Source organism: Grampus griseus (genome assembly GCF_964374135.1).
Source record: "Grampus griseus genome assembly, chromosome: 17".
Taxonomy (NCBI): Eukaryota; Metazoa; Chordata; class Mammalia; order Artiodactyla; family Delphinidae; genus Grampus; species Grampus griseus.
Genome location: NC_139011.1, coordinates 28,308,894 through 28,336,284, shown reverse-complemented (window position 1 = coordinate 28,336,284; position 27,391 = coordinate 28,308,894). Strand labels below are relative to the sequence as shown.

General features: G+C 38.9%; 1 protein-coding gene across 1 annotated transcript in view; it reads left to right on the top strand.

The window, feature by feature from the left end:
* The window catches only part of TRHR (thyrotropin releasing hormone receptor), a gene marked incomplete at its 3' end in the record, with an annotated part of 41,379 nt that extends 18,816 nt beyond the window's left edge, over positions 1–22,563 (top strand). The window contains exon 2 of the mRNA XM_082675060.1: positions 22,156–22,563. Within this exon, the coding sequence (XP_082531186.1) occupies positions 22,156–22,563 (408 nt within the window). The remainder of the gene's footprint in view (positions 1–22,155) is intronic.
* Between the last annotated feature and the right edge of the window lie 4,828 nt (positions 22,564–27,391).

Below are 27,391 nucleotides of genomic sequence, written 5' to 3'. Positions count from 1 at the left end.
TTCCTGCTCGCAAAAAGATCACAGTCTAACAGGAAAAAACATGAAAGTAAACTGATCATTAAAGCCATAAAGGAATAAGTATTATCATGGGAAAAAGCACAGATTAGTGTTACCTGACCTAGATGGCTTGGGGAAAGGTGGGCATCAAGAAAGTCTTCTGGAAAAGAAGACTCCTAAATTGAGCCTTGCGAATTAATAGAAGCTTTGTAGGTGAAGAAGGGAAGGAAGATGGTTTATGCAAAGGAGACTCTACCGTTGAAGACCAGGAGTCCAGAAAGAACACAATCAGTCCAAAGAACTGCAAGTAGGTCATTAAGGCTGGGCAACAATAGAGGAGACTAAACCAGGAAATAAAGTCTTAATCTAGGATACTGAGAATTTGGACAATATTCTAAAGGCTATGAAAAGTCACTGGAAGACTGCAAGGCAAGGTGTATTATAATTACATTTGCGCTTGAGGACGATCACTGTTTTCAGTAGGCAAAGGATTAGATCAAAGTCAAGGGCATTAGTTAGGACAGTGCTGCAACCATATGGGCGAGATAATCGGAGTAATTCTGCAAAGGGCTAACATGATGAGGTAAATAGCAGTGAGGATAGAAAGAAGTAGATACATCTGGAATAGAATCAATAGATTTGATATATGCAGATGTGTAGAAAGGGGGAGAGAAAGGACTCAAACACCTGCACCATTGAGAAAAAAAGTGGTATGACAGTTGAGAGTCTGCATTCTGGAATCTCATGCCCATATGAGTACCTGGAACATGAAAATAATAAACGTTATTATTAATTGGAGAGTGCAATTTGCCTAAATGAAGACAATTGGTGGAGGAACATATTTCACGGGGTGGGGGTGAGCATGTTATTCAATTCTGCCTTCGCAGTATTTGAAGTGTCGGTAGGATACACGGGTGCAGTTAGAAATATAGAATTAGAGCCCAGAAGAAACATCTGGCCTGGAGATACAGATCTGAGAACAAATCAGGTTTGTGCAAGACTCCGGATTAAGTATAATTACAGGAAGAAATTTTGTGGAATGGAACGGAAGCCCTGGAGTAGCTAGAATTGTAGGGAGACTGGGATGAACAGCCTATGAAATAAACAGAAGAAATTGCCACGGGCTTCCCTGGTGACGCAGTGGTTGAGAGTCCGCCTGCCTTTGCAGGGGACGCGAGTTCGTGCCCCGGTCCGGGAAGATCCCACATGCCGCGGAGCGGCTGGGCCCGTGAGCCATGGCCGCTGAGCCTGCGCGTCCGGAGCCTGTGCTCCGCAACGGGAGAGGCCACAACAGTGAGAGGCCCGCGTACCGCAAAAAAAAAATTGCCAAAGAGGAAGAAGGAAGAACAGGAGAAGTAGAGTCCCAAAAGCCAGAGGAAGGGACTTTCAATAGTGATCAATAAAGAGGAAAAGATAAGAACTGAAAAAGCACCTAAAACATGCGTTGGTAACCTTTGTGAGTAGCGTTTCCATAAAGTGTAGGGGGGGATAAATCGGATCTCATGGAGTTGGTGAATGAATTTCTAAGCAGAAAAAGACTGGAAAGAGAGTAAGAGTAAACAGCTGTCTTAACAAACTTGATGATGAGAGAGAGAACAATAATGACAGTGAGAAACAGGGCAGGGTATTTATGTTTGTTTTACTTGTATTTTATTTCTTAAGATGAAGAAACCTGAGCCTGTATAAATCCTGATGGGAAAGAGCTGGTAGAGTGGGAGGAATTATTTGTAGATACACAAGTGAGACTGAGTATGGAGAGAGCACCGTTCCTGAGGATGCAACAAGGGATACCATGAAGAGTGTAGGCAAAGCAGTCAGCCTTGGAGAGAAAAGGGTGCCTCCTTGTTTTCCTTGTCAGCAGGGTTGGTCTCTAAATCACTGACCCGTTTACGTCACCTAGCACCTAGCACAGTGCCTGGCACATAGAGGTACCCAATAAATGTTTGTTAAATAAATAAATGGAAAAGTGAGTGAATGAAAGAGGAAATGAATAAGATACAAGGAAAAGAGATGAGGATGACTATGTTGCAGATCAGTTTTAAGTTCTGGGGCAGGAAGTGGTGAGTTCTCACAAGCTGGTCTCTATTTTCTCAGTGATAAGATGGACAATATTGATTGAGAATGAAGGGGCAATGGCAGAGGGAGGGGACATGGCAGTTCGTTGTGGGAAATGGGAAAAGTAGATGACAGGTAGAATGGTAACAGTGTTCAGTCACATTCCTGTTTAGAAAAAATGAACTGGAGCAGTAGTAAATTACAGGCGATCTAATTTCTTAGTGACGTCTGAGTACTTGCAGTGGACCTCCTCTGGGACTTATTCCAGTAAACATCTTCTCCAGCAAATTAGGAAAATCCATCACTTTGTTCGGACAATCAGAGGTCTTTATGCGTGGTGCCCTATTTAGATGAGCCATTTCATTGTCCTCAAGGTTGTTTCCTTTTCTGTTGCAAGTGACACATCCACAATGGGTACAATTTCACATTTAGGACTTCATTCCCCTTCATTGAGGCAAGGATCTTAGGACAAAGGGCCAGATCACATCAGATGTGATGCATTGCCACAGGGCAGGGATTTCTACATTTGCCAAAATTGCCATGGGGAGCCCTGCCTCCAAATGGAGAGGAGCCAGGTGCCTGGATAAACCCCTTACTCAAAAAATATCGTGAATAGGACCAGCTCATGGGCAGTAACTCCCTCCTCACCACCTAGAGCCAGATCTCTCCTTTATCAGCATCCTCAGCTGACATGCCTAGTGTTCAGTCTGTTTTTCCTTCCCCTCAAACATCTTGGCTCTTTCCACTTTATTTTTTTAAATTTTTATTGAAGTATAGTTGATTTACAATGTTGTGTTAGTTTCAGGTGTACAGCAAAATGAATCAGTTATACATATACATATATCCACTCTTCTTTTTTTGATTCTTTTCCCATATAGGTCATTACAGAGTACTGAGTAGAGTTCCCTGTGCTATACAGCAGGTTCTTACTAGTTATCTATTTCATATATAGTAGTATGTATATGTCAATCCCAGTCTCCCAATTTATCCCTCACCCGCCCCCCTTATTCCCTGGTGACCATAAGTTGGTTTTCTACATATGTGACTCTACTTCTGTTTTGTAAGTAAGTTCATTTGTACCCTTTTTTTTTTTAAGATTCCACATATAAGTGATATATGATATTTGTCCACTTTATCTTTAGAGGATTTTGGAAACACACGTAAAAGCAATTAGCCTTGGGACAAAAGCAACACACTCCATTTTGCACACAGTCCTTTACTTTAACTTTGCTCTTGACTCTATCTCAGAGAAAGAGGGTATCATGAGGTGCAGACACCCTTAATAAATAGGGATCCACACGATCAAGGGTGCTTGACCCTTCTTGTCCAAATGCAAAGCATACCAGCTTCCCGTGCCTCACCAAGACTCTTGAGATGCTAAAGGGAAAAGCCAGAGAGGCTCCACGTAGTAACACTTTCTTCTATCAGTGCGACTCTTCACACTTCAGCAGCACGCAGAATATTTCTTTATTCCTCAGGGGAGCTCTCCCATCTCAAGAAGTCTGTGCCAGCCACTCAAAATCCAGTGCAGACCCGAAATTCAGACAGGTGGGAAACTGCTGTTATTCACAGTGGCTCTTAAGCTCATGAATAACAGCTTCTGTTGCTGGCTCCTCCCCAACTCCACCTATTTCCTCAGAATAATTAATCAAAAGAGGTTATTAAATCATACCAGGCTTCTTGTCCCCTTCTAAACATGCTTTAAAATAGAAAATTATCCATGTACTCTGGAACTTTTTTTTTTAAATCATGAAAACTGAGGCACCAAAAGAAAACTCGTGGTCCTATTAAACTCAGCCAAAAGACAGAAATTTCTAGACTATGATGGTATGAATTTTCTCAAATAATCTTTAATGAGCATTATGAAACTCTTGGTAGCATTTAAGGAAGGCACAATAATTTTTGCAAACTGATGTAAATGCAGACCCACCTTCAGATGCTGCTGCTATCTTTTAAAGAGTTACAGAGTAAAGATATTATAACTAGAATTCTACTTATTCAATAAGGCCATCTTCCTGCCTCAACTAAACTGACTCAGTACAATCCCAATATTAAGGGTAGAGTCAAGTTATTTAGTAACATGGAGGAATATAAACTATTCTTTCAAAAACACCAATAATTTGTCATGAAGACAACCTGAAGCATGGTGATTAGCAAGGATAAAATTCACAAAACCGTTCATGGATATGCATACCCTTAATGGCCTGGGCAGTTTCCTGAGTGTTCTTAAAGTGAGCACAAAGATTTGAACCTCTTGACTCGCATGATTTTGTGGGGTTTTCTCGGTCAAATGAATAGTGAACCATTTTTAGCGGTCACCTCAGTCCGCTTACCGGAAAATGCTGAAACTTCCAAGAGATTCTTACAACCCTCCTCAAAGCCTCCCCACCCCAGGTGGAGAGTCACTGTTTAAATATGCTACCTTAGATTCTTCAGTTAAAATCATGCCCCAGGCCACTTGCCTTGTCTTCCTCCCACCAGTGTAACCAAGCAAGTAGTCTGTCCCACTTGCCTAGGTGTCAGTTGTTTATTAACCTTTTTGATAGGTAATATTATTGAGCTTTTGCTACATTGAGCCAGGCATGTTTCTCAGGGATTTTCACATCTCATCTCATTTGTGCCTCTGACATAGACATTATTTTCTCATCTCAGTTTTATAGGTGAGGGGTCTGAGGTTTAGCAACATTAAGCTCAGGGCCCCCAGTCAAAAATAGGAGGGGAAAGAGTTTAATCCTAACATCTGATCTAAGCCCTCTAATAGCAACGCTATACTCTGCTTGCTCACATACCTGTCCACGGTACTAGTACCTCAGAGATTAGGTACAGAGTGGGCCTATCTGCCTAAGAAAAGGGGAACTTCTTGTATATGTGACAGTTAAATTGATTCATTCATTCCACAAAATGTGTTGAACACCTGCTTGAATGATCCAGGCACTGTTTAGACCTTGAGAAACAGAGATGAAAAAATAAGACAAAAATCCCTGTCCCGTAGACCTTACATTCTAAAGGGGGAGTGGGAGGTGGGAATCAGGGAATAAATACACATAATATATAAACAAACACACATAGGGTATCAGATTTTAGAGAAAAATTAAGCAGATAATGAGGATATGAAAACTTGAAATAGGAGGGGTATGCTTTTAAATAGGACAGTCAGAGATATCAAATAAATAGCCCATTTGCAGAGTGCAGTGTTATTTTGATTCTATATGCAGGCATTAGTAAATGTCATTTATAAATCAATGCCTGAAACAACAGGGTTTTTCCCATTGATGAAATGTTAAAACAGGCTGGCTTAACATTAGTCATTTGGCTTTTATGCACAGGAAGTATAGCATTAGTGATACTATTTAATTATATTTCATAAACTTGTATAGCACTTATTCTAAAAGAAAATGAATTTTACGTTCTAATTCAGAACTGAAGTATTTCCCAGCGGTGGGAATAGGGACCTCTAGGTGGGTCAGTGATTGAGAGAGGTTTGTGACAAATGTTCCTTTACCCAAATACAGCTTTAGGCCTCTTCATTTTTGTAAGAGAAAGTCTGACAACCTCTATCTTCCCTTCTCAACTGGGAAAGAAGAGACAGTTGCCTTTTTAGGGACAGGATAAGAGAATTCCATTTTTTTGATGGCAGCCAGAGTGGTTAAAGAGCAGATTGGGACACACTGCCTGGATCAAATCCCAGTTTTACCCCTTGTAAGTGGTATATGGGTTCCCTCATTTGTAAAATGGAGACGATAGTACCTTCCTCACGATACTATTGTAGAGATTAAATGAGCTAATGTGTAAATGAAGCCCTTAGAACAGCACTTGATGCATAGCAAGTAATGAGTGTTTTCTATTATTAGTTTCAAAAATACCTTTCGCCGTTCTAGCATTTGCTATGTCCCAAGACCTAGCATAAGCACTTGATCTACATCATCTCGTGTTTCCACACAAAAACCCTGGGAGGGAGGTAACATTTCTTTCACCATTTCCCTGAAGAGAAAACTGAGCCTCAGAAGTAGTTTCAGTAGCGCCCAAGTCTAACAATTGGTAAGTGGTGGGACCGGGATACCAACACAGAGTGACTGTTGGAAAAGAAGAGTCTTTGACATTAGTAAATTAGGAGGGTTTGATATAAAAACCAAAGGCCTGGCTTGCTTAGGGACAGGAGGACCAACTACCAATCCACATGTAAATGCACCTTCTCCAACTGGCTCCTATACTGGTTTCTGCAACACTCCTGACTTAATCACCCGTGAGAGTGCACCATATCTTCTAGAAAAGTAGCTCCCAGGATTATTGAAAGTACAGTGTTAACATTACATTTTTTAGGTGATGTTTTTTAGAGAGGTAATGCTAACCATGCCTCTGTCATAAGAGAAATCAAATTTTAAATCAAAACTTTGGTTCAGGAGCTAAAAGCCAGCATTATTTGGTTTATGTTTCTCATAAGCTCTGTTGATAATGAAATGAAGAACTTGAAAAAAATTAGTCATAAAATACAACAATAGTTTGAAATACATTATATGCCATTTGTTTTTTTATTTAAAGTGTTCAACTCTTCAGTTGGTTGGCAAACTACAGTCATGGGCCAAATCCTGTTCAACTGCTTGTTTTTCTGAATAAAGTTTTAATGGAACAGAACTATGCCTGGTCATTTATGTGCTGTTTATGGCTGCTTTTGCATTACAATAGCCAGGTTAAGTAGTTGAGACAAAGACTATATGGCCCAAAAAAGCTAAAATATTTACTGTCTCACCCTTTACAGTAAAAGATTGCTGACCTCTGAACTATTCCTATTTAAGAGTTTGTAGGACTTCCCTGGTGGCACAGTGGTTGAGAGTCCGCCTGCCGATGCAGGGGACACGGGTTTGTGCCCCGGCCCGGGAAGATCCCACATGCCGCGGAGCAGCTGGGCCTGTGAGCCATGGCCGCTGAGCCTGCGTGTCCAGAGCCTGTGCTCCGCAATGGGAGAGGCCACAATGGTGAGAGGCCCGCGTACCACAAAAAAAAAAAAAAAAAAAAAGAGTTTGTAAAAATATTATATACTTAGTACAGGCACTGGTAAATGACAAGTGTTCAAAAACAAATGATAAGTACATATTAAATAAATATGTTTGAATTCCACAAAATTACTCAAAACAGAAAAGTTCAAGCTTATCACAGGCAGGCTAAGTTAGCAGCTAGTATATCCCCTGCCTTCACTTGACTCTGTATCTCCTAAAGAAAATGCTTTGCCTGTTACATGGGAGGATCCTTGATTTCAATAGACTCTAAAAATACAAATTTAAGATGCAGAGTGATATCTAGAAAAATAGTTTTCTACAGTTTCATGAGTGACAGAGAAGCCACAGATGACTAAATTTGACAGCAGCAGATAAGAACAGAACAAGAATGGCTGTAAAGTGAGATTTGTATCTTTTGGAGGCAAGCTTTGGTATATATTAACAGAGTACAGTCAACATCCAATAATGGGAAATGAACTCAGCATAAATCACATTGAGTTAGCATCTCTTTAGCTCTTTACATTTCATAAGTTCTTCATAACAATATATCCAACAATTCTTTATTTCTACAAACTATTCCCCAGAAATTTTTCTTCAACATAATTTCAGTCTGATCTATCATGACCCTTCTGGACACTGAATCTTTACACACTGATTTTAATTTTTAACTTCAAGCATTTTTTGATGCCAAACCTTGCCTCAGGGGCTAGAGATAAAAATGTGCACTGCACGTTATTCCCACCATCAAGATCTTATGTACCAGGAAAGAAAACAGACCCAAAATAAGAATGACATTTGCAATTAGGGCTGGAAGTATCAAACAACCACGTGGAATTCCATGGAGGGAGCAAAACTTAGAATAGCATTAGTGAATTGTTTCTTCATTTGTACATTCATTTCTTTCCTGAACATTTATTGCACCTACTCGGTACCAGACCTTCACGTTGTTCCTTGCATGTAAGGTAGAACAGGGATCCTCAAGGAGGCCTCACCATTCTAAGGACAAAAAAGAGACTATAAGCAAAGAACCAAATGAAGCAACAGGATCTCTTCAGAATGTGATTATTAGTACAGAAAAAATAAACAGGAAGAGATGAAAGGAGCTTAGAGAAGGGTTTATACCCACCACTCTCTATTTTTAGAGAGTATTGTTTTCATGTCCTCCTCGCAATTAATCTTCAAACATATATTTTCCTATATTAAATGCAGACATCAAGGCTCCAGAAAGCTTTGAATGGTAATGACTAGTGAAGCTAAAATTTCAAACCAGATCTTCTAAGACCCATGTTTAACACATCAGAAAGTTAAATTCAGTGAAAATGCTGAATTTATGGCTTGCTGAAGGAAAGAAACGTATCTCCCCCATTTTTGGCTGTCTCTGTGGGTTCTTTTGGGACAGCTAGAAAATTAGCTCTGTAACTCCAGATGGACCCAAGCATGGTACGGGCTGTCTCTCCAGGGACAGACACAGGTAGAGAAGGAGTTGGCTGCCTCCCAAGTGCTCTCAGCCCCATGATAAGGGACTTTGTCCAAGACCTTTAGAAGCAAGACAACTAAATGCCCACTAAAAGTTTGGCAGCCCTGAGAGCTTTACTGCTATTTAGAGATTACCTCCCTTCCCCTCCATCATTCATATTCTACATCTTAAAATATTCTCATTGATTTCCCATCCCCTGGTGGGTGAGCAGCTGAGGGATCACTTGTCTGTATTACAGTCTACAGTGTCTCCCGTAAGAGGCCAGAGAAGCACAAGGGAGAGATGAGATTGGGAAATAGCTCCCTCAGAAAGGATCAGTATCTTCATAGATGTGTGATAGCCAGTAACCGGATTCCCACCTCAGAGCCAGCCAAGATGCCTCATTCAGAACTTCTAAGGTCTCATTCCAATGAGAAAAATGATCAAAGGAACTAAACATACCCTAGGTACAAAGGTAAGGAAACCAAAGGAAGACTTATTAAGACAAGCTTTTCCACATGCTTAGCCATTCTCCAATAATTTACCTGGAAGAGCAAACACTCAGAAAAGACTAAATAGGACATTCAGCCCACGGCAGCGTTGTTCCAGCGTGGCTCATGAAAGAATTCAGACTGACATTTCATTTTCTAAATTGAGATGTTATTATAATTTGAATCCCAGGTATGCCAGCTGAGTTTTTCCCTTCCCAGCATGTTTCCAAATATTCTCCTCCTGTGAACAAGAAAACATCCAAGCCACAGGAAGGAAGCCAGCCTTTCATCATGCACAATAATCAGTCTCTGTAACCAGTACCGAAACCTCCACCCTACAGTAGTTGCTAGTGTTGCAGCAAGTTTTGCATCTAATCCTCAAGTCCAGCTGCACATGTTACCTAGCACACAGCTACTTTCTACTCTTAGCAGAAGAACTTGAAATCAGAAACATTCCAAAAATATGTTCTGTCCGGACTTAGTATTGCAGTATGAATGGGAATATCTTTGTTAGGTGCTGAGACATAAACACTGTGTTGAACTAAGAATGAGGCTTTCTTTTTTTTTTTTAACATCATCTCGGCCCTTTTTTTTAATTGGAGTAAAAATTGAAGTAATTTACAATGTTGTGTTAGTTCTGGTGTACAGCAAAGTGATTCTGATAAATATATATATATATATTCCTTTTCATATTCTATTCCATTATGTTTTATTACAAGATATTGAATATAGTTCCCTGTGCTATACAGTAGAACCTTGTTGTTTATCTATGTTATATATAGTAGTTTGTATCTGCTAATCCCAAACTCCTAATTTATCCCTCCCCACCCCTTCCCCCTTTGGTAACCATAAAATTTGCTTTTTATGTCTGTGAGTCTATTTCTGTTTTGTCAATAAGTTCATTTGTATCATATTTTAGATTCCACATGTAAGTGATACACATGGTGTTTGTCTTTCTCTGTCTGGCTTACTTCACTTAGTATGATAATCTCTAGGTCCATCCATGTTCCCGCAAATGGCATTATTTCATCCTTTTTTATGGCTGATTAGTATTCCATTGTGTATATATAGCACATCTTTATCCAATCATCTGTCATTGGACATTTAGGTTGCTTCCATGTCTTGGCTATTGTAAATAGCGCTGCTACGATCAGTGGGGTGCATGTATCTTTTGGAATTAGAGTTTTCGTCTTTTCTGGGATTGCTGGATCATATGGTAACTCTATTTTTATTTTTTTGAGGAAGCTCCGTACTGTTTTCCGTAATGGCTTCACCAATTTACAATCCTACATACAGTGTAGGAAGTTTCCCTTAAGAATTAGTTTTTCATCCTCCCTGCTCCCCTGCACATACAGCCTTCATCAATTCCAACCTTTAAGCAGCACGTTTTATGGGGGTTTTTTTTCTTTTTGGTTTTGCAAACTTCAGGAAAAAAGTATTTCTTCCCCAAATTCAAGGTATTATAGTAAGGAGGATAAGGAGACTTTGGAGTCAAATATACATGTTTATACGTGTTTTTAAACTGTGACTTTATTCCTTAACGTATGACATTTCTCAGCATCAGTCGTACCCTTTGTAAAATGCAGATAAAGTAGGGCTATCATGAAGAAAATGCCAAGCACATTGTCTGGTACATAGTAAGTATTTCATAAATCTTAATTCTCTTTCTCTCCTTCATCTACCAATTCCCATTGCTAGATTGGAATACCTTTCATTTTCATCCAGTTTTCTTCATTCTAGATTGAAACATGTTAAGAAATGCTGCACAGTCCCCATCTAACACAGATTCTCAGAGATTCTCAGAAAGTGAGGCTTACGGCCGGCCACTCAGGGTCTCTCTTACCCTGAGAGGTGTTGGTGTAATTTTACCCTGAACCCTAGCTCTACTAACGGGGACAGCTCAACATTCCATCACTTTTTCTAACGCTTCATGTGTCTGTGCCTCTGCCTGTCTTTGCTCTTGAAAGAAAGTACAAGCTTTGAGGGTTCCTCCCACATCAGAGTTGGGTGCAGAGCTCTGCCCGTTTCCCACAAGAAGTGACCCACACTTGGTATTTTTGGTGACGCTCAGTGATTATTCTGGAGACCTGGACGTGTCACAACAGAAGGGTCACATCGTCTTCTGCACAGAAGTATGCCACCCTGTTACTTCAGTTCTCATCTGTGCTCTTGTATCTTACCAACAGCAGTGGCCACTTGTGGCTCTACTGGCACATGAAGCCCCCCTGAGACACAAGAGTCCAGGTTTCTGTCCCCACATCGTCTCACTCAAGAAACAGCTCTGCTGGACAAGTCCACCTTCCTCAACACCCCTAGAATTGTGAAAAAAATTTTTTTCAATTTCACTGGATATACCACACTTACAAATTTATACTTGAAAAATCTTGTATCACCATTTTTTTCACTTAATCACTACTTCTCCTTCCTCAGCATCACCAAATACAACCACAGTTTCTCTACTGTGAACCTCTGCTAACATTTTTATGGACTTTTTTAATCAGAGTAGAGCCCAGAAAACACTTCAGAATTCTTGCCAGCATAGCTATTCTGAATAGAACATTTAGATATAGTACTTGACAGGTGGAGTCAAGAACCCATGCATTAGCATCCCTGTGTGGCTTCTTGTGAAGAAATCTATAAGTAATCCACGACACAGGATATGACAGTCCACAATCTCTCCACCGTGAGTCACCACTCAGCCTTTATTCACTTTTATTATACTTTAACTGACTTTGAGTTGATTCCAAGCCCTTTTCTGGCCCCATCATTAATTTTTAAATCCCGTCAATGATCTCACACCAGGATATGAAGCACCCCACATTGATTATAACTGTCTTTTTAAAACTGCCTGTGCAGATACTAAGTCAGAACAAAGCAGAACAAGCTGAAAGTGGAAAATTCCAGAGCACCCCAATCAGTGTGGAAGCTTGACTAAATTCAGATTTATATAATTGTCTAGTCAAGTTTTTCCTTCAATTGGCTCAACTGATGTAACAAAATACAAGAGGACATCGATCACATTGATCATAGGCCATCTGAAAGCAAAATATTCCCGGTAGCAGAACACTTTGCTAATATGCAGCAATGCAGGAGAACGTGGATAGTCTCCAACCACAGAATGTATTGTCACCCTTCAAAAAGTGGCATTAGAAGATTAAAGGCTAACTTTTATATCCATTAACCAACAAACTGTGTCCAGAAGGATGTACACTTCTGAAAATGGGGACATTCCAGTCAGAAGTGCAAGAACTAGAGCACTTCGCTAATTTAAAGAGCCCTGCACCCACACAGACCTCCACAATTACATTTTAACATTTGCAAAAAATAAGTATTTACTCAATAATAATTCAGCTGTTAACTGAACATTTATTATATCACAGGCATGCATACAAAGGCCTTCTCCCAACCTGTTATGCAATCCTACAAAAGTTAGTTGTTCATTTACTTTGTTCATGAAGCCAAAAACAGAGCTTTAGCATTATAGAATGTGGGATCCAATATTGGTAAAGAGCCTCTTTACAAACTGAAGTTAGCCTAAGATGCTCTTGATGATCACTCATAAAAGTGGTAAGAGTCCGCCTGCCGATGCAGAGGACACGGGTTCGTGCCCCGGTCCGGGAGGATCCCACATGCCGCGGAGCGGCTGGGCCCGTGAGCTGTGGCCACTGGGCCTGCGCAAAAAAAAGTGGTAAATATTCTTTGAGTACATTTACTGACGTGGTTGTCACTTCCTGTAATATGGCTTTGCCTTTTTAGTTCTAAGAAAGCTTTTTCAGATTGCCCTGAAATTTAGATATTCTGCCCCTAAATGACAGCCAAAGGTTTGCATGGGCCTTGGTACATTTTATTAAGTAATTTTTGTCTGGCTATTCTTTTTAAATCTTCTATAAATTCAGTTTTTAAATTGACAGTACCCCTAAAAAAGGATTTAATTATTTGCTTTCTTCTCAAAGTGGTACCTCTATATCTTTCTATAACTCCATGTCTTCAACAATATTTCAGTTATAATGAACTTTATTTTTTTTTATTTTATTTTTGGCTGCATTGGGTCTTCATTGCTGCACGTGGGCTTTCTCTAATTGCAGCGAGCAGGGACTACTCTTCGTTGCAGTGTGTGGGCTTCTCATTGTGGTGGCTTCTCTTGTTGCAGAGCACGGGCTCTAGGCACACAGGCTTCAGTAGTTGTGGCATGTGGGCTCAGTAATTGTGGCTCGTGGGCTCTAAGCACAGGCTCAGTAGTTGTGGCGCTCGGGCTTAGTTGCTCTGCGGCATGTGGGATCTTCCCAGACCAGGGCTCGAACCGTGTCCGCTGCATTGGCAGGCCGATTCTTGACCAATGTGCCACCAGGGAAGCCCTATAATGAACTTTAAAAAAGAAATAATAGTTGGTCTGGAAACCAGGGTCCTGGGTCTAGAGATGCACTGTGTTCTTAGATAGCCACAGGAAATTAATATAAATTCTAGTAATGTCTTCAACACTTCAAGAAACTTCATCACCTCTCTGAATGCAGCAATTAAGATGATTACCAACAATCACTGTGATTGGAACTCAATCTCTTCCTATAGTTCATCAGCATCTTGAGGGATACATATGTTCCCAGTGTTATTTCCCTTTGCCTGGCCTTATAATCCCCAAATAACAAAATCCCATTATGTGAAAAAGATCACAAACATGTCTGAATATTGTGTTACTATTAATAACATATAAGTTCGATTTTCTCAGAATGTTCAAGCTGGAGAGACTTTTGAGAGGAATCCAGATTGTGTATTTACTGGCTCGGAATATGAGGTTCAGACATAAGTCATGTGACCTGCCCAATCTCCTCAGAACTCAGAGGTGGATTGTGAAACCAAGATGCTGGACACCAATTCCAGCTCCTTCTATGCCCACTGCACTTTGTCCCTCACTAACACACAGAAGGACTATGCCACAGCATTTATCTCCCAGGGGAGAATGTCCAGATAATAGCAGGGCCCATGACCAGGCACAGGGTTTTTTCTGAATCATACATAGAATCAAAACTCAATTTTTTTTTCTGAATCAGTACAAGAATTCCAACTAAATTTCCCAGAGTACTGAGGTATCAACCATTCTCCATGACCTCCTAGGCAGACTAACAAACCAATCTCTGATAATTAATCAAAATGTCCTCAGGTTCTATGTAAGCAGATCCTCATAAATGGCATACTATTAACTGAGCTGTAACCCAAAAAAGAAGTTTCCATTTTATTTTTTTATTCCATTTTATTTTTTATTCTATTTTATTACTTTCACATTTTAAATTTTGTTTGTTTTTTCCCTAGGAAATTGGTATGAAGGATTCCTATTTGCCTTGATACGACAATTTTCTTCTCCCTAATCAGTACTTTCTAAATGTAACACTCCAATTTGGGGCAAAAAATCATATGTGATTCCAGGGCTACCAATGATTCCTGCCGATAATGTTATCCTTTCCAAATACTTCAAAAACATTTTTTTATTGGAGTATAATTGATTCACAATGTTGTGTTAGTTTCTGCTGTACAGCAAAGTGAATCAATTATACATATACATATATCCACTCTTTTTTTTTTTTTTTTTTTTTTTTTTTTTTGCTGTACGCAGGCCTCTCACCGTTGTGGCCTCTCCCGTTGCGGAGCACAGGCTCCGGACATGGCTCACGGGCCCATCCGCTCCGCGGCATGTGGGATCCTCCCGGACCGGGGCACGAACCCGTGTCCGCTGCATTGGCAGGCGGACTCTCAACCACTGCGCCACCAGGGAAGCCCCTATCCACTCTTTTTTACATTCTTTTCCCATATAGGTCATTACCGAGTACTGAGTTCACTGTGCTATACAGTAGGTCCTTATTAATTATCTATTTTATATATAGTAGTGTGTATATGTCAGTCCCAAGCGCCCAATTTATCCCTCCCCCCCACATCCCCCCAGTAACCATGTTTGTTTGTTTTTTACATCTATGACTCTATTTCTGTTTTATAAATAATTTCATTTGTACCATTTTTTTTAGATTCCACATATAAGTGATATCATATATTTGTCTTTCTGTGTCTGACTTACTTCACTCAGTATGACAATATCTAGGTCCATCCATGTGGCTGCAAATGGCATTATTTCATTCTTTCTCATGACTGAGTAATATTCCATTGCATATATGTTACAGCAAATTTGAAGGCTTCAGCTTACCATATATGTTGATTTTTGTAATTATCTAGAAAGAAAACTAGACTTAGAGTTGACAGACCTTAGTTTAATAACTAGCTTTGCTATTTATATGTGAGCTGTATGACCTTATTTCTCTGCTTCTCTGAGCTGTTTCCATTCATCAGTGAGATGGGAATAATAACACCTGTCCTACAGATCTCACTGGGACATGAACAGAAGTTGGTTTAAGGACAATGAAAGTACTTTGTTAATTCCAAGGAATTAAACAATTAACTGCTATCAGGACTCCATTCAGGATTCAGGGTATTGACAAGAAAGTGGCATTTTCTCCCAGATTATCTTGATTGCTTAGATCAAGTGTGGCTAAGAACAAAAAAAGAAAAGAAAAGAAAAGCAGATATTGAAAAAGTAATTTTGTGTCTACACTTGAGAAGAGGCCAACCACACCACTTAGGCACTGGACTCTGTTCCCTATTCAAGAACATAGTTCTTCCAATTGTCTTCTTTCTCTTTCTCCTGGATCATAGGATTTCCCCTGTCTATGGGGATTGTTCCCTAAGCAAACAAACATGCTGTGATGTCTCTCATCTTTAGAAAAATAGACTCTTCATCCCCCTCTGGCAGCCCTTCTGCTTTTCTACTGCTTTTCCCAGAAAAACTCAAAAGATATGTTTATAATCACTATCCACTTTTCCCATCTTCTCTTGAACCCACTCTAAACAGGCTTGCCTGATAAATTAAAGTTTTTATTTGTATAAATAAATAATGCTTTTCTCCAAAACTACTCATTTCCTCTTATTCATGCTATTCTGTCTTGTAGTTGTTCTCCAAGTTACAAGAGTAGCCTAAGAGGGTTGTCCCAAAACTATTTTAGTTTTGTCTTTTACTCTTTATCTTTCTCGAGTCTTGATCTGTAAAATCAGTTAGTACTTTTTACTAGGCATCATTGTAATGATTATCAGAATTATTTCAGAATTACATCAAATATTAAATGTTTAATATTCTTGAATACTTTGTAACTTAAAAAGCAATATGCAACCTGGCAATTCCACTCTTACTTATAGACCCAAGAAAAATAAAAACATACATGCACACAAAAACTTGTACACCAATGTTCATAACAGTATTAATCATTATAGGCAAAAAGTGGAAACCACCCAAATGAGTGGATAAATAAAATGTGGTATATACATAGGATGGAATGTTATTCAGCAATTAAAAGAAATGAAGTACTGATATAAGCCGCGACATGGATGAACGTTAAAAACATTACACTAAGTGAAAGACACTAGTCATACACACAAGACTGCATGATCCCAATTATATGAGATATTCAGATAGGCAAATCTATGGAAACATAAAGTACATTAGTGGTTGCCTAGGGCTGGGGAAGGTGAACAGTGACTGCTCATGGGTATAGGGTTTCTATTCAGGATGATGAAAATGTCCTAAAATTAGATTGTGGTAATGGTTGCACAGCTCTGTGGATATACTAAAAACACCTGAATTGAACACTTTAAGTGGGTGAACTTAATTATATGTAAATTATATCTCAATAAAGCAATGTACAAGGTTAACATCATTAGTCATAAGTCAAGTTGATATCCTGCGCCCCTGATATGTTGCGTTGAAAACGGCAGTTCACCTCTGTGGCCTTCCTCCAAAAAGTCCATAACTTCATTGTAACCATGAGGAAAACATCACCCAAACTCAAGTTGAAAGACATTCTATAAAATGCCTAACCAGTTCTCCTCAAAACTATCAAGACCATCAAACATAAGGAAAGCTAGAGAAACTGTCACAGCCCAGAGGAACCTGAGACGATGTAATGACTAACTATAATGTGGTATCCTGGATAGGATCCTGGAACAGAAAAAGGGCACTAGAGAAAAACTAATGAAGTCTGAATAAAGTATGGAGTTAACTAATTCTGTGTAAGAATAGTCATTAATTGTGACAAAGAAATGCACCATGCTAGCGTAAGGTCTTAGTGATGGGGAGACTTTGGTGTAGGGTATTTGGAAACTCTCTGTATTAACTTTGCAACTTTTCTATAAATCTAACACTATCTTTTTAAAGGTTATATACAAACGTTAGCTAATAGTTTTAGAACTTGTAGTAAAAGTCGTAGTACTAGTACTAGAGATAGTAGTTAGTAAAACGAGGTTCCTCAGCAGCCTAGAATAGAGAAACTAGTTCGCCTCTGGTTTTTTACCGACAGCACACGTAAGCAAAGCTGAGCTTGTGTCCACTCGGGGAAGTGTAATCTCAACCTTAACGGTCAGATAGACTTCTACCCAGTTCATGTCTTTTTTAAAGAAAACTTTAAAGGAAGAAAAGAAATCCTTGAATAGGGTCTTTATCTAGAGATTTTATAGATTACAAAATGATGTTTTGAGGACTGAATTAAACTCTCTTGTGAGAACTATATGGCACTTATTCCACATAATTAAATATCATAAAGAGTAAAATATATATAGTAGGGCTTGATTCTAAAGTTTCCAGCTGATACTCACGAAAAAGATAACCCTTCACCATGGTGGCCAAGGACGGGGCCTGCCCACCTTAGACCCTCCTGTTCCCACCCTGCTCTTCTCAGCCATCCCTGTAAGCAGTTTCTCCAGCTGAACACTATGTTTTAATCAACTGATTTTTATGACCTCTTTTCCTTGCCCTCAATATACTCTGCAAAAATGGCTGCCTACTTCTTCGTTGACTCTTTAGCTGCACGGAGCTGACCCTTTTAGGACTCAACACTCTACATCCCCTTTGGCAGCTGCATCTCCCCTTCTGTCCTAGCAGAAGGAATGCCAAGCACCCCACAGAAAATGATGGATTTTGTTATGATTTCCACAAGCTTCCTAGAGAAAAGAGATCGCTCCACTTCTTTCCATGGTCTGCAGAACTTGCACACTAAATTACTTCTGGTCTTCATGCTATGCCCCGCTATCTCATGCCTCCAGACTGTCACACACACCCGGTCTCTGCAGTAACACTTGTCCTGCCTCTCCTTATCTTCAGACTTCGGCTTAACTACCACTGAGACCGAATCCTCACTCACCAATCCTCAACCTCAAGTCCAGATCGGGGGCTCTCATAGAACCAAAACTTTCCCCTGTCTTAGCATTTGTCACATTGTATCAGATTATAAGATACATGAAGCTATTGGCAATGTGTCTCTGGGTCACTGTCGAATCCTCAACAGCCAAGATGTTGACTGGTACACAGTAGGAATGCCAATGAATCTCCTAGAGTAAATGAGTAAATTAATTCCTTCCCAATCAAAAATATATGGTTATATATATATATATATATATATATGGTAAGATCATTTTCCCCTGAAGATTGTTTCATGCTGTTTCTCAAAGACCTTTAGGTCCTGGGGCAGAGGCGTCTGTAAATAAGCAATCTTTCAACTCATTGTGTATCCCGTGCACTTCCCCAGTAAAAATGTCAATGCCTAAAAACAATGGCCCAACGATATTTTCAAATTTGCATTTTTGTCACTTATTTGGAACCACAACAGAAATAAAACTTCAGCAACCAACAGTGAAATTAATTGGGTATGGAAGACAATCTCTAGGACATTTCCTTTCTAGGTATTTGCTCCTGTATTAAGAACTATTAAAATCCAAGCTATGGCTACACCAAAAACTTGGGAATATTTTAGAAAGTGATTAAGCTCAATCAAAGATATTTGGAATTAACTAAAAATAATTGTAAGTGAGATTGAATGTATTCTCTATTATCCCACTGGAGACATATGTTCCTCCGGGACAGTCTTAGAAACATCACTGCATTTGTTTTATTTTAACACCTCCTTAACATTTAAAAAATGTATATTTCAAACAAAAAGCTGAAGTATATTAAGGACTCATTTTACTAATTAACCAATCTCTATTTAAAAGGGATTTTTAATATTAAAAAATCAAGTGTTTGCAAAAATCCTCTAACAATATGTTGGAGTATTAAAAACCCAGAAAAGGAATACTCGAGGAATGGTGTCTCCTCCAGGATGGAGTATGGAGTGAAGAGGGGTCAGCTCCAAGGGAACCAGGTTCATGAAGCCTCCCCTTCTCTGCAGGTGCAGTAAGTTAATCCTTCCTCAGAACCCTGGACTCATATATATCACAAGGCATATATCACAGTCTGCTTATTTTTAATGTATAAAGTCAGTGACTTCACAATGCATTGATATAAGCAACATGAAAAGAGGAGAGAGCCTTACTGTTCGAATCCCCAACATCTAGAAAAGTCCCTAGGATATGGCAAGTGCTTAATAAATGTTCACTGAATGAAAAAAAAAAACAGAAAAGGATCGTGATTACATATTTTGAAATAATTCTTTCCATGCCTGAATTTATTCAACATTAATTGAGGGCTATCTTATGTCACATACTGTATTAAATACCTGAGGAAAGAGAAATGAATAAACTTTACGCATGTCCTGAAGAAACTCACCATCTATTGGACAGGTGGACAAATATAACTCATTGCAATAAAAAGTTTGGGGAGTGATGCCAATGTATGCATGGGGGCCTGTGGAAGCGCATGGCAGAGATACTAACCTAGAAACAGATTGCTTTTCTTTGAGACAATGAAAGTTGCCCCCTTACATTAATTAAAAAGAGGTAGGTAGATATTATATGTGAATTCAGTGTTTCATCTGAAAATAGTAGGGGAAAATAAACAGATAAAATTCAACCTTTAAGTTCAGAAATTAAGCGGCAATAAGTATGTTGAAATTATACTTAGAATAGATTAAATGTTTTTGGCAACCATGTGGGAGTAACATGGTAGAAATATCATTAATGAAAATGCAAAAGACTTTCACAGGGAGAGCAAAGTATAAAGGAAAGAGCATGGGCTTTGGCTTAAGCAGACTTAGCTCGAATCATGGCTGTCACTTACTAGCCATGTGTCTTTAGACAAATCACATATATCCTCTAAACCTCAATTTCTTCATAGGCAAAAAGGAACCAATACTAGCTTACACACGGAGTTATTAAAAGCATTAAATAAGATTATGTTTACATATCTTTATGATGGGCCATTATAAAAACTCAAATGTGATGCTAGCAATCCAATTGTAAATCAAACCAGGGGCTCAAATATAAGATGCTTAGTCCTTGGCAAGGAGTGAGAGGATGTTGGTAAGTGTGAAGCAGTGACCTGATATCAGAGAACCTGGAGTACGAGGCAGTGGAATCAGGCAGGGATGTGAGTGATGATGGTGACGATGAAGATGATAATTACTATGGCTCCTTCCAAAGCTCAGACTATTTATCACTGAATTAAGCCTTTAGTTTCCTAGGATCAATTAAAGTATTTACTCATAATCTTAAAAGTCAGCTTTGAAAAAGCAGGCTTCCATTAACCTCTTGTCTGAATAGGTCCTCTTTATCTCTGAAAGAAGTCAAGAATCTCTGAAATGTTTTACTTGGTATTATATGAACCAATGTGAAAATCATACCTTCCCACTGAACAACTTCCCTACCCCAGTAAGCCAAATATAAAATGTAATTATCCTACATTCGGTGAGTCAGAAGGACAATGAACAGTGGTCACGCAGGGAACGGTGAGTGAGGTAGAGCTGGTGGGCGTGGGGCACATCCTTAGAGGGTAGGAAGGACTTCAAGAAAGTGATCAAATGGCCCTGGAAGAAGAGCAAACACAGTAGCTTGAGAGTAGGTGGATAGATAGCTCATAGGTGCCATTGCAAAGAAGTTGTAGGAGTTGTTCAAAAAAAGATAGTAGTGGTTCAAAAAACGATAAAGGCTCTGTGTGTCCCTAAGTGAGAAGTCTTACAGCAAATGATATGAGCCACGGAAGAAGGCAGTTACTATAGAATAACAGCAAGAGGGTAGCATTACCCCCACGATGTGGGATTCATGGGGAGTTCCTGGGGTGGACAAGATATGGTTAAGGGTAGGACAGAGCCCCAGTATCAGAAGGAGTGCTAGGAGGGGAACGGAAGGTATTCTAACACAGGAGAGCAAGATGGATTCTATTATCAGGATTAAGTACAAGGAGCTGAATTTATAGTAGATACTAATGACAGAGTGGGTATCTAGCTGTGGAATCCTTATTTCTACACTAAAGAACTTTTAAAAGCCCTGTGTAAAAACAGGATCTCTCTCAATGCCAGAACAAGATAGAGGCTGGTGGAGAGGGCTTTAGGAAAACAGCTGAGAGGTTGGGAAGGATGAAAGAGGAAGTATCAGTTCCTTCTATTTGCAGTAGTTTTCAAGTTCAGAACATCTAGAAAGTCTGGGCTGAGGAAGCTGAAATTTGTCAAACTCTGTAAGAGACTATAGATACTAAAAACTTATTTTAAAATATGTAAAGTGTTGCTGTCGAAGGAAAGGTGAGTAAAGATGGAATTAGACCCTAGGTGTCCTAGTGTTCACCGCAGACACTTTTGGTGCCCTGGGTCACATCCTCTGAGACAGACTGTGGTTTCAGCCATGATTTCATGGCTATTGTGGATGGTTCCTGCTTGCTGAGAACACTGCACTACAGGTATCCAATGTCCCCTGACTGTCTCTCCTCTTCTCTGCCTCAAGGTTCTGTCTAAAGCCCCTAGGAGTTTCCAGGTAGGTGAAACTTGGAAGTACCGTGCATTTAAAGCCCCTAAGGCACCTCTCAACAAAGGGGAGATGGCAGCCAGTAGATAAATGCCTCAGCTTCCCTGTCTCTGGACAGATGATCCCGAAACGCATTACTTGATCCACAGTTGCCCGCAGTGGGAGTTGTCTCAAAAACACACCGTATTTTGGCTTTTCCTCCTCTCTCACACTCTCTTCTATGCCTTTAATCCTGCTTCCTGGGTTCATCTCCCAAATACTGTAAACTGCCTACACTTAAGTCCTTGTCTCAGACTACATCTTGGGAACGAAATGCTGGAGGAGGGCAGAGGCGGAGTCGTTTTATTTTCATGTTTCGGTTCTGTTTTGTTTTAATTTGTGTTTGCTCTGCATTTCTGTTTCTCCACAGGTCACCAAGATGCTGGCAGTGGTTGTCATTCTGTTTGCCCTTTTATGGATGCCCTACAGAACTCTTGTGGTTGTCAACTCATTTCTCTCCAGCCCTTTCCAAGAAAATTGGTTCTTGCTCTTTTGCAGAATTTGCATTTATCTCAACAGTGCCATCAACCCAGTGATTTACAATCTCATGTCCCAGAAATTCCGTGCAGCCTTCAGAAAGCTCTGCAACTGTAAGCAGAAGCCGGTGGAGAAGCCGGCTAACTACAGTGTGGCCCTCAATTACAGCGTCATCAAGGAGTCAGATCATTTCAGCACAGAGCTTGATGACATCACTGTCACTGACACTTACTTGTCTGCCACGAAAGTGTCTTTTGATGACACCTGCTTGGCTTCTGAAATAACCATTAGCCAAAGTTGATTCATGAAGTAGAAGGAAATGGATGATAAAGAAAATGAGAATCTGTGCAGTTATCAACCCAAGAGAGGAAACAGCCAATACTGGTATGAGACGACAGAGCAGATAAAGTCCTCACCAGTGCTCTAACCTGCTGCCCCAAGACACTTTAACCCGTTAGAATGATTCACAGCTTCCTTCTCATGTCAGGAAAATGTATATCATAGAAAAACTGAGCAGATCTGTGGAAGACCCAAATGGTGGAAATTTTCCATTTAATTTGACACTTTATTTTCTGGGGCTGTGAAGTTTAGATAAAATCTAGACATCAGTTTACCTTATTCAAAATAACTTTATCAAATGTATTTTCTCACCCCTCCCAAATTATTTATACATGTGGTAATTTGGCAACATGAAAATTTTTAATGTTTTCATTTAGCATTTCATTTTAATAAAGTACAGTGCTATTTTCATGAATATTTGAAACTACAGGGGAAAATAGAAAAAAAATTTGAGGAGTAAAAATGAGATTTCAGACAAATATATTCACCATATGGAAAAAAAGTCATAATGCTTATAAAATTCTGAGTTGATTTTTATATCTTACAAAGTGTAGACGGTGAGTCACCGTTCAACTTTAATGTAAATAGCCAAACCCCAAAATAGCCAAAATTACTCACTGAGAAGACATGTAGATTTGATATTTAGATAAATCCAGCTCTGTACTCTGCAAGGCGTCTAAACGATGGGTGAGACAGGAGAAATATCAAGATTGAATAACTGTGAAGATACATACTAACATATAATTAATATTGAAAAGTAGCCAAGACAAGACCAAGTATTCAAAATAAGGTTTTACTTCTTCCTCTGAGACTTTTAAGGAAGAAAATCCTATTTGAGCATTTGAGAAGAAAATCCTATAAACTACTGAGCCATGCCAAGCAAATCCTTCTAGCTGAATCTAGCTAAAAGTCTGAAACATTCTCAAAAGCTTACTTGCTATTCTAAGTCAGCCAAAGGCTGACTATTACACTTCCAGCTGAAGACTCCCCACTGAGCATGGTAGCCTATGGATTTCAACATGTCTGCAAGTGTCTTTCCTTCCTGCCTGCTTGTCATTTGTAGGTTCTCTCTCTTTTTTTTTTTTTTCCAAATGCTTGTGACATTTTGTTTACAGATTCTAAATCAAAGCAATGCAAAATTTTGTTGGCTTTATTTCCAATAGAGCTAAAACTAATTTCATCTCATTATTAATATCTCTTTATAGTTATGACTAAGGCCTGCTCTTCTATTCCAGTGATTATTAGAGAGTTGTGAATGTGAATCTGTCAGGTCCTAGTTTAATCCCTTTCAATCGACTCACCTACTAAGATTTGGCCAAGTGTAAAAATCGTCCTTGGTGTCGGTTCAGTAATAACTGACTTTTTTTTTTTTAACATCTTTATTGGGGGTATAATTGCTTTACCATGGTGTGTTAGTTTCTGCTTTATAACAAAGTGAATCAGTTATACATATACATATGTTCCCATATCTCCTCCCTCTTGCATCTCCCTCCTACCCTCCCTATCCCACCCCTCCAGGCGGTCACAAAGCACCGAGCTGATCTCCCTGTGCTATGCGGCTGCTTCCCACTAGCTATCTACCTTACGTTTGGTAGTGTATATATGTCCATATCTCTCTCTCGCTTTGTCACAGCTCACCCTTCCCCCTCCCCATATCTTCAAGTCCGTTCTCTAGTAGGTCTGTGTCTGACTTTTAATGACTGGGTCAAAAAGTACTGTGTACTTCTAAGTGCCCCATAGACTGGCATTTTCCCTTTCCAGGGTATATACTTATCTTGTGGATTTTTCCCTGAAACCTAATTGCTAATGATAATTACCCACATAAACACCTTCTTTACGAAGAATACATCACTCTATTTTTCAAACTTCAGTTTTTAAATGCTGCTTCATGGAGACTCTGCCACCCAGAACCTCAGTCCCGAACATGCTTTGGTGAAAATTGCCCTCATCTGCTCCATGAAAACGTTCTTATCCTGTCACTGTTTCCGTAAACAAATGCAAGCAAACACTTACAGGAAATACACTAAAGGTCTATATGCACGACACTAAGAAAACTATTTTAACTGACTTTTCATCCTGGATTAAATATTAATTTTGGGATCATATAGATAGAGCACTAGAGTGACCCAACCCCAAATCACACATGCACGTATGCAGGTGCATACAGGTACATACACATGGATGCGTAAATTGCTTATCCATGGGGATTGGAATATATTAGATATTTTTCATTATGGAAAAGAACTGATATCATTGAGCATCTACTCTGTCTCAGGCATGCTGGTAGGTACTTAATCAACATTATCTTCATCACAGTCTCACTACAGCTGTGATTTTCTTATGATAAGACCAGGGATCAGGAATTAATTCCCTAAACTGTATAGATATTAGGGAAAGAAAATGAAGAAATGTCTTTCTTTTTTCTTTTTATAAGCCAGCATGCTGATTAAAATTCTTGTGACCTGATGGCTTAAATAATTTAAAAAATATTCTTTGCAGAGTGGTAATATCAGATGTTGAAAAAAATTATGATTAGTTTTATATGTTATACACAGAACACAATATACTCTTCCCACCTTTGGAAATTTAATATATGGGCTCAGTTTTTGTTTTAATGTTTAAAAAGTTATTTGCTAATAATCTGTTAGTTTTAGACCACGTGGGAAATTCAAAAGAACACAGTTCATAGCGTTTCAACTCTAAAGCAAATGCCATTATGAAATTAAATGTTCCCATGCAATATCCAATAGATATTTGGGTTTACACAGCAGAAATATAACTTTTTAAGGTATTCTTTATCACACTGTACTAAATCATAAAATATTGCCATAAATAATCAAAAGTTAACAAACCATCAAATGAAAAATAGATTAAAAATTGCTGACAGAGTGATGTTATTAAGGCCTCCCTTAATAAAATTCCTTGAGCTATTTTATTACTTCCAGTTTCATTAATTGCTGAGTGTCTTTGGTTAGATCTTGGACCTGAGGTAATTAGGTAAAGGGCACAGATCATGAATAAAACAAGCAGACATAAATTTCCTCTTAAGACTTCTCCATCAGTATTATGAGTTTAGTTCTAGAGCTTCACTCCAACACAAATATTCTAAACGCTAAAGAGAAATGAGAAAAGTGAAAACTCTGTAATCACTCTTAAACAGGCCAAATGCACGGAACAGTACACCTTGACAATATACCCAAACACATGGCTGATTTGTGCTAAACAGCTAGTTAAGTCAAAGAAAACTATAGCCATAAAACTTAGGTTAGTGTAACTAAGTCTTAAATAGATACTTGAATTGTTTCATTTTCAGAAGAATGTGTTGGAGTAATAATGACAGTATGTCATAGTAAAGCTGAGTCCACATGGTTATGGACTTACTCTTAAAGAATAAGAGTTACATCATTCCAAACTACGTTAAATCTATAAACATGAGAGAAGAGAGAAAAGATTAACTTTGGGGAGGAAAAGGAGGTTTTAAATAGCTTACCCATGGCTCTATGAATTCTATAAATAATATATGCAACATTATTTATGTCTCCCAAGTGCAGCTCACAAAGGGGTTGGACGATTTGATCATGGAGTAAGGGAACTGGATGTGAATGGTGGAACAGCCACAGACAACCAGTCCATCCAGGCTAAAAGGACATTTATTTAAAATATTTGGAGTCACTTGTTCTCCTTGGAAAAAGCAGAGTATGGACATCTCTAGCAATGTGTTTTCTGTTTATCTGTAGTTGTCCACAGCAAATAACCATCAAAACCAAGATTTGGCTGAGCGAATATAAGTTTTTAGAGTGATGCACATGAAGAAGTCTTACAGCACTCTGTAGTAATAAATATATTTTTCTCTCCTTCCCCACCTCCCCTATCAAACTCTTCTCCCTCCGCAAACATGGTTTTCCTCAGAGCAGCCAGTTTTATGTGACTTTATTCAAGACTAGACCTGGACATGAACTATCTTAAGTGTACTCTCAAATATATGTGATATGTATGTGTGTGTGTGTATATATATATATGTATATATATAGTTGCTCTGAACACTTGTGTGTTTCATAAAATCATGTTCAAATTGTGGAAGAACTGATGCTTCTAAAGTTTCTGTTTATCTCCCAATTTTCATGGTGGGGAGTCATGTGTAGAGTTGAGCTGCTCAATGTTTTTTCCCTCACAGATAAGTGGAAGTCTGGCATTTCAGAGCTGCACTGAGAAACCAATAAAAGAATACTCCATATGTGAAAAACTATTGCAGAAATTTAAGAAAATAAAAGGCTCTCCCCATTCTTAAGGATTTCACAATGCAATGAGGAAAAACTAAATCAATATAATATCATCTCAAGATATAACATTTTGGCAATATTTAGAACATGAATTAGAAACAGAAATGTTTTAAAGAAGCAATTAAGATCGTTCATGTATTATGATTCTATTTTATGAACTATAATTAGAAATATTGATTAATTTTTAACTTCATTGATCACACGGGGGAGAAAGGTCAGATACAGCTCTGTAATATTTTGTTTTTATGTTTAGTCTGTAATCTCAAGTCACTCAGCAGAAAAGCTCATTTACAAGAGTGCCCACTGGGGAATAGTTTTGTTTCTGAGACGGTTAGAACCAAATGGACTACGCTGATATAAACTAAATCTATATGGTTCTGATTTTAATATTCAAGTAATCTCTGTGAAAAGAATTGCCAAGAATGTTTGTAGACAGTGTTGTCAGGCTTGTTTACATTATTCTACACCGAGTACATTTATGGCAAATCCCACATGAGGTGATTGGTTTAT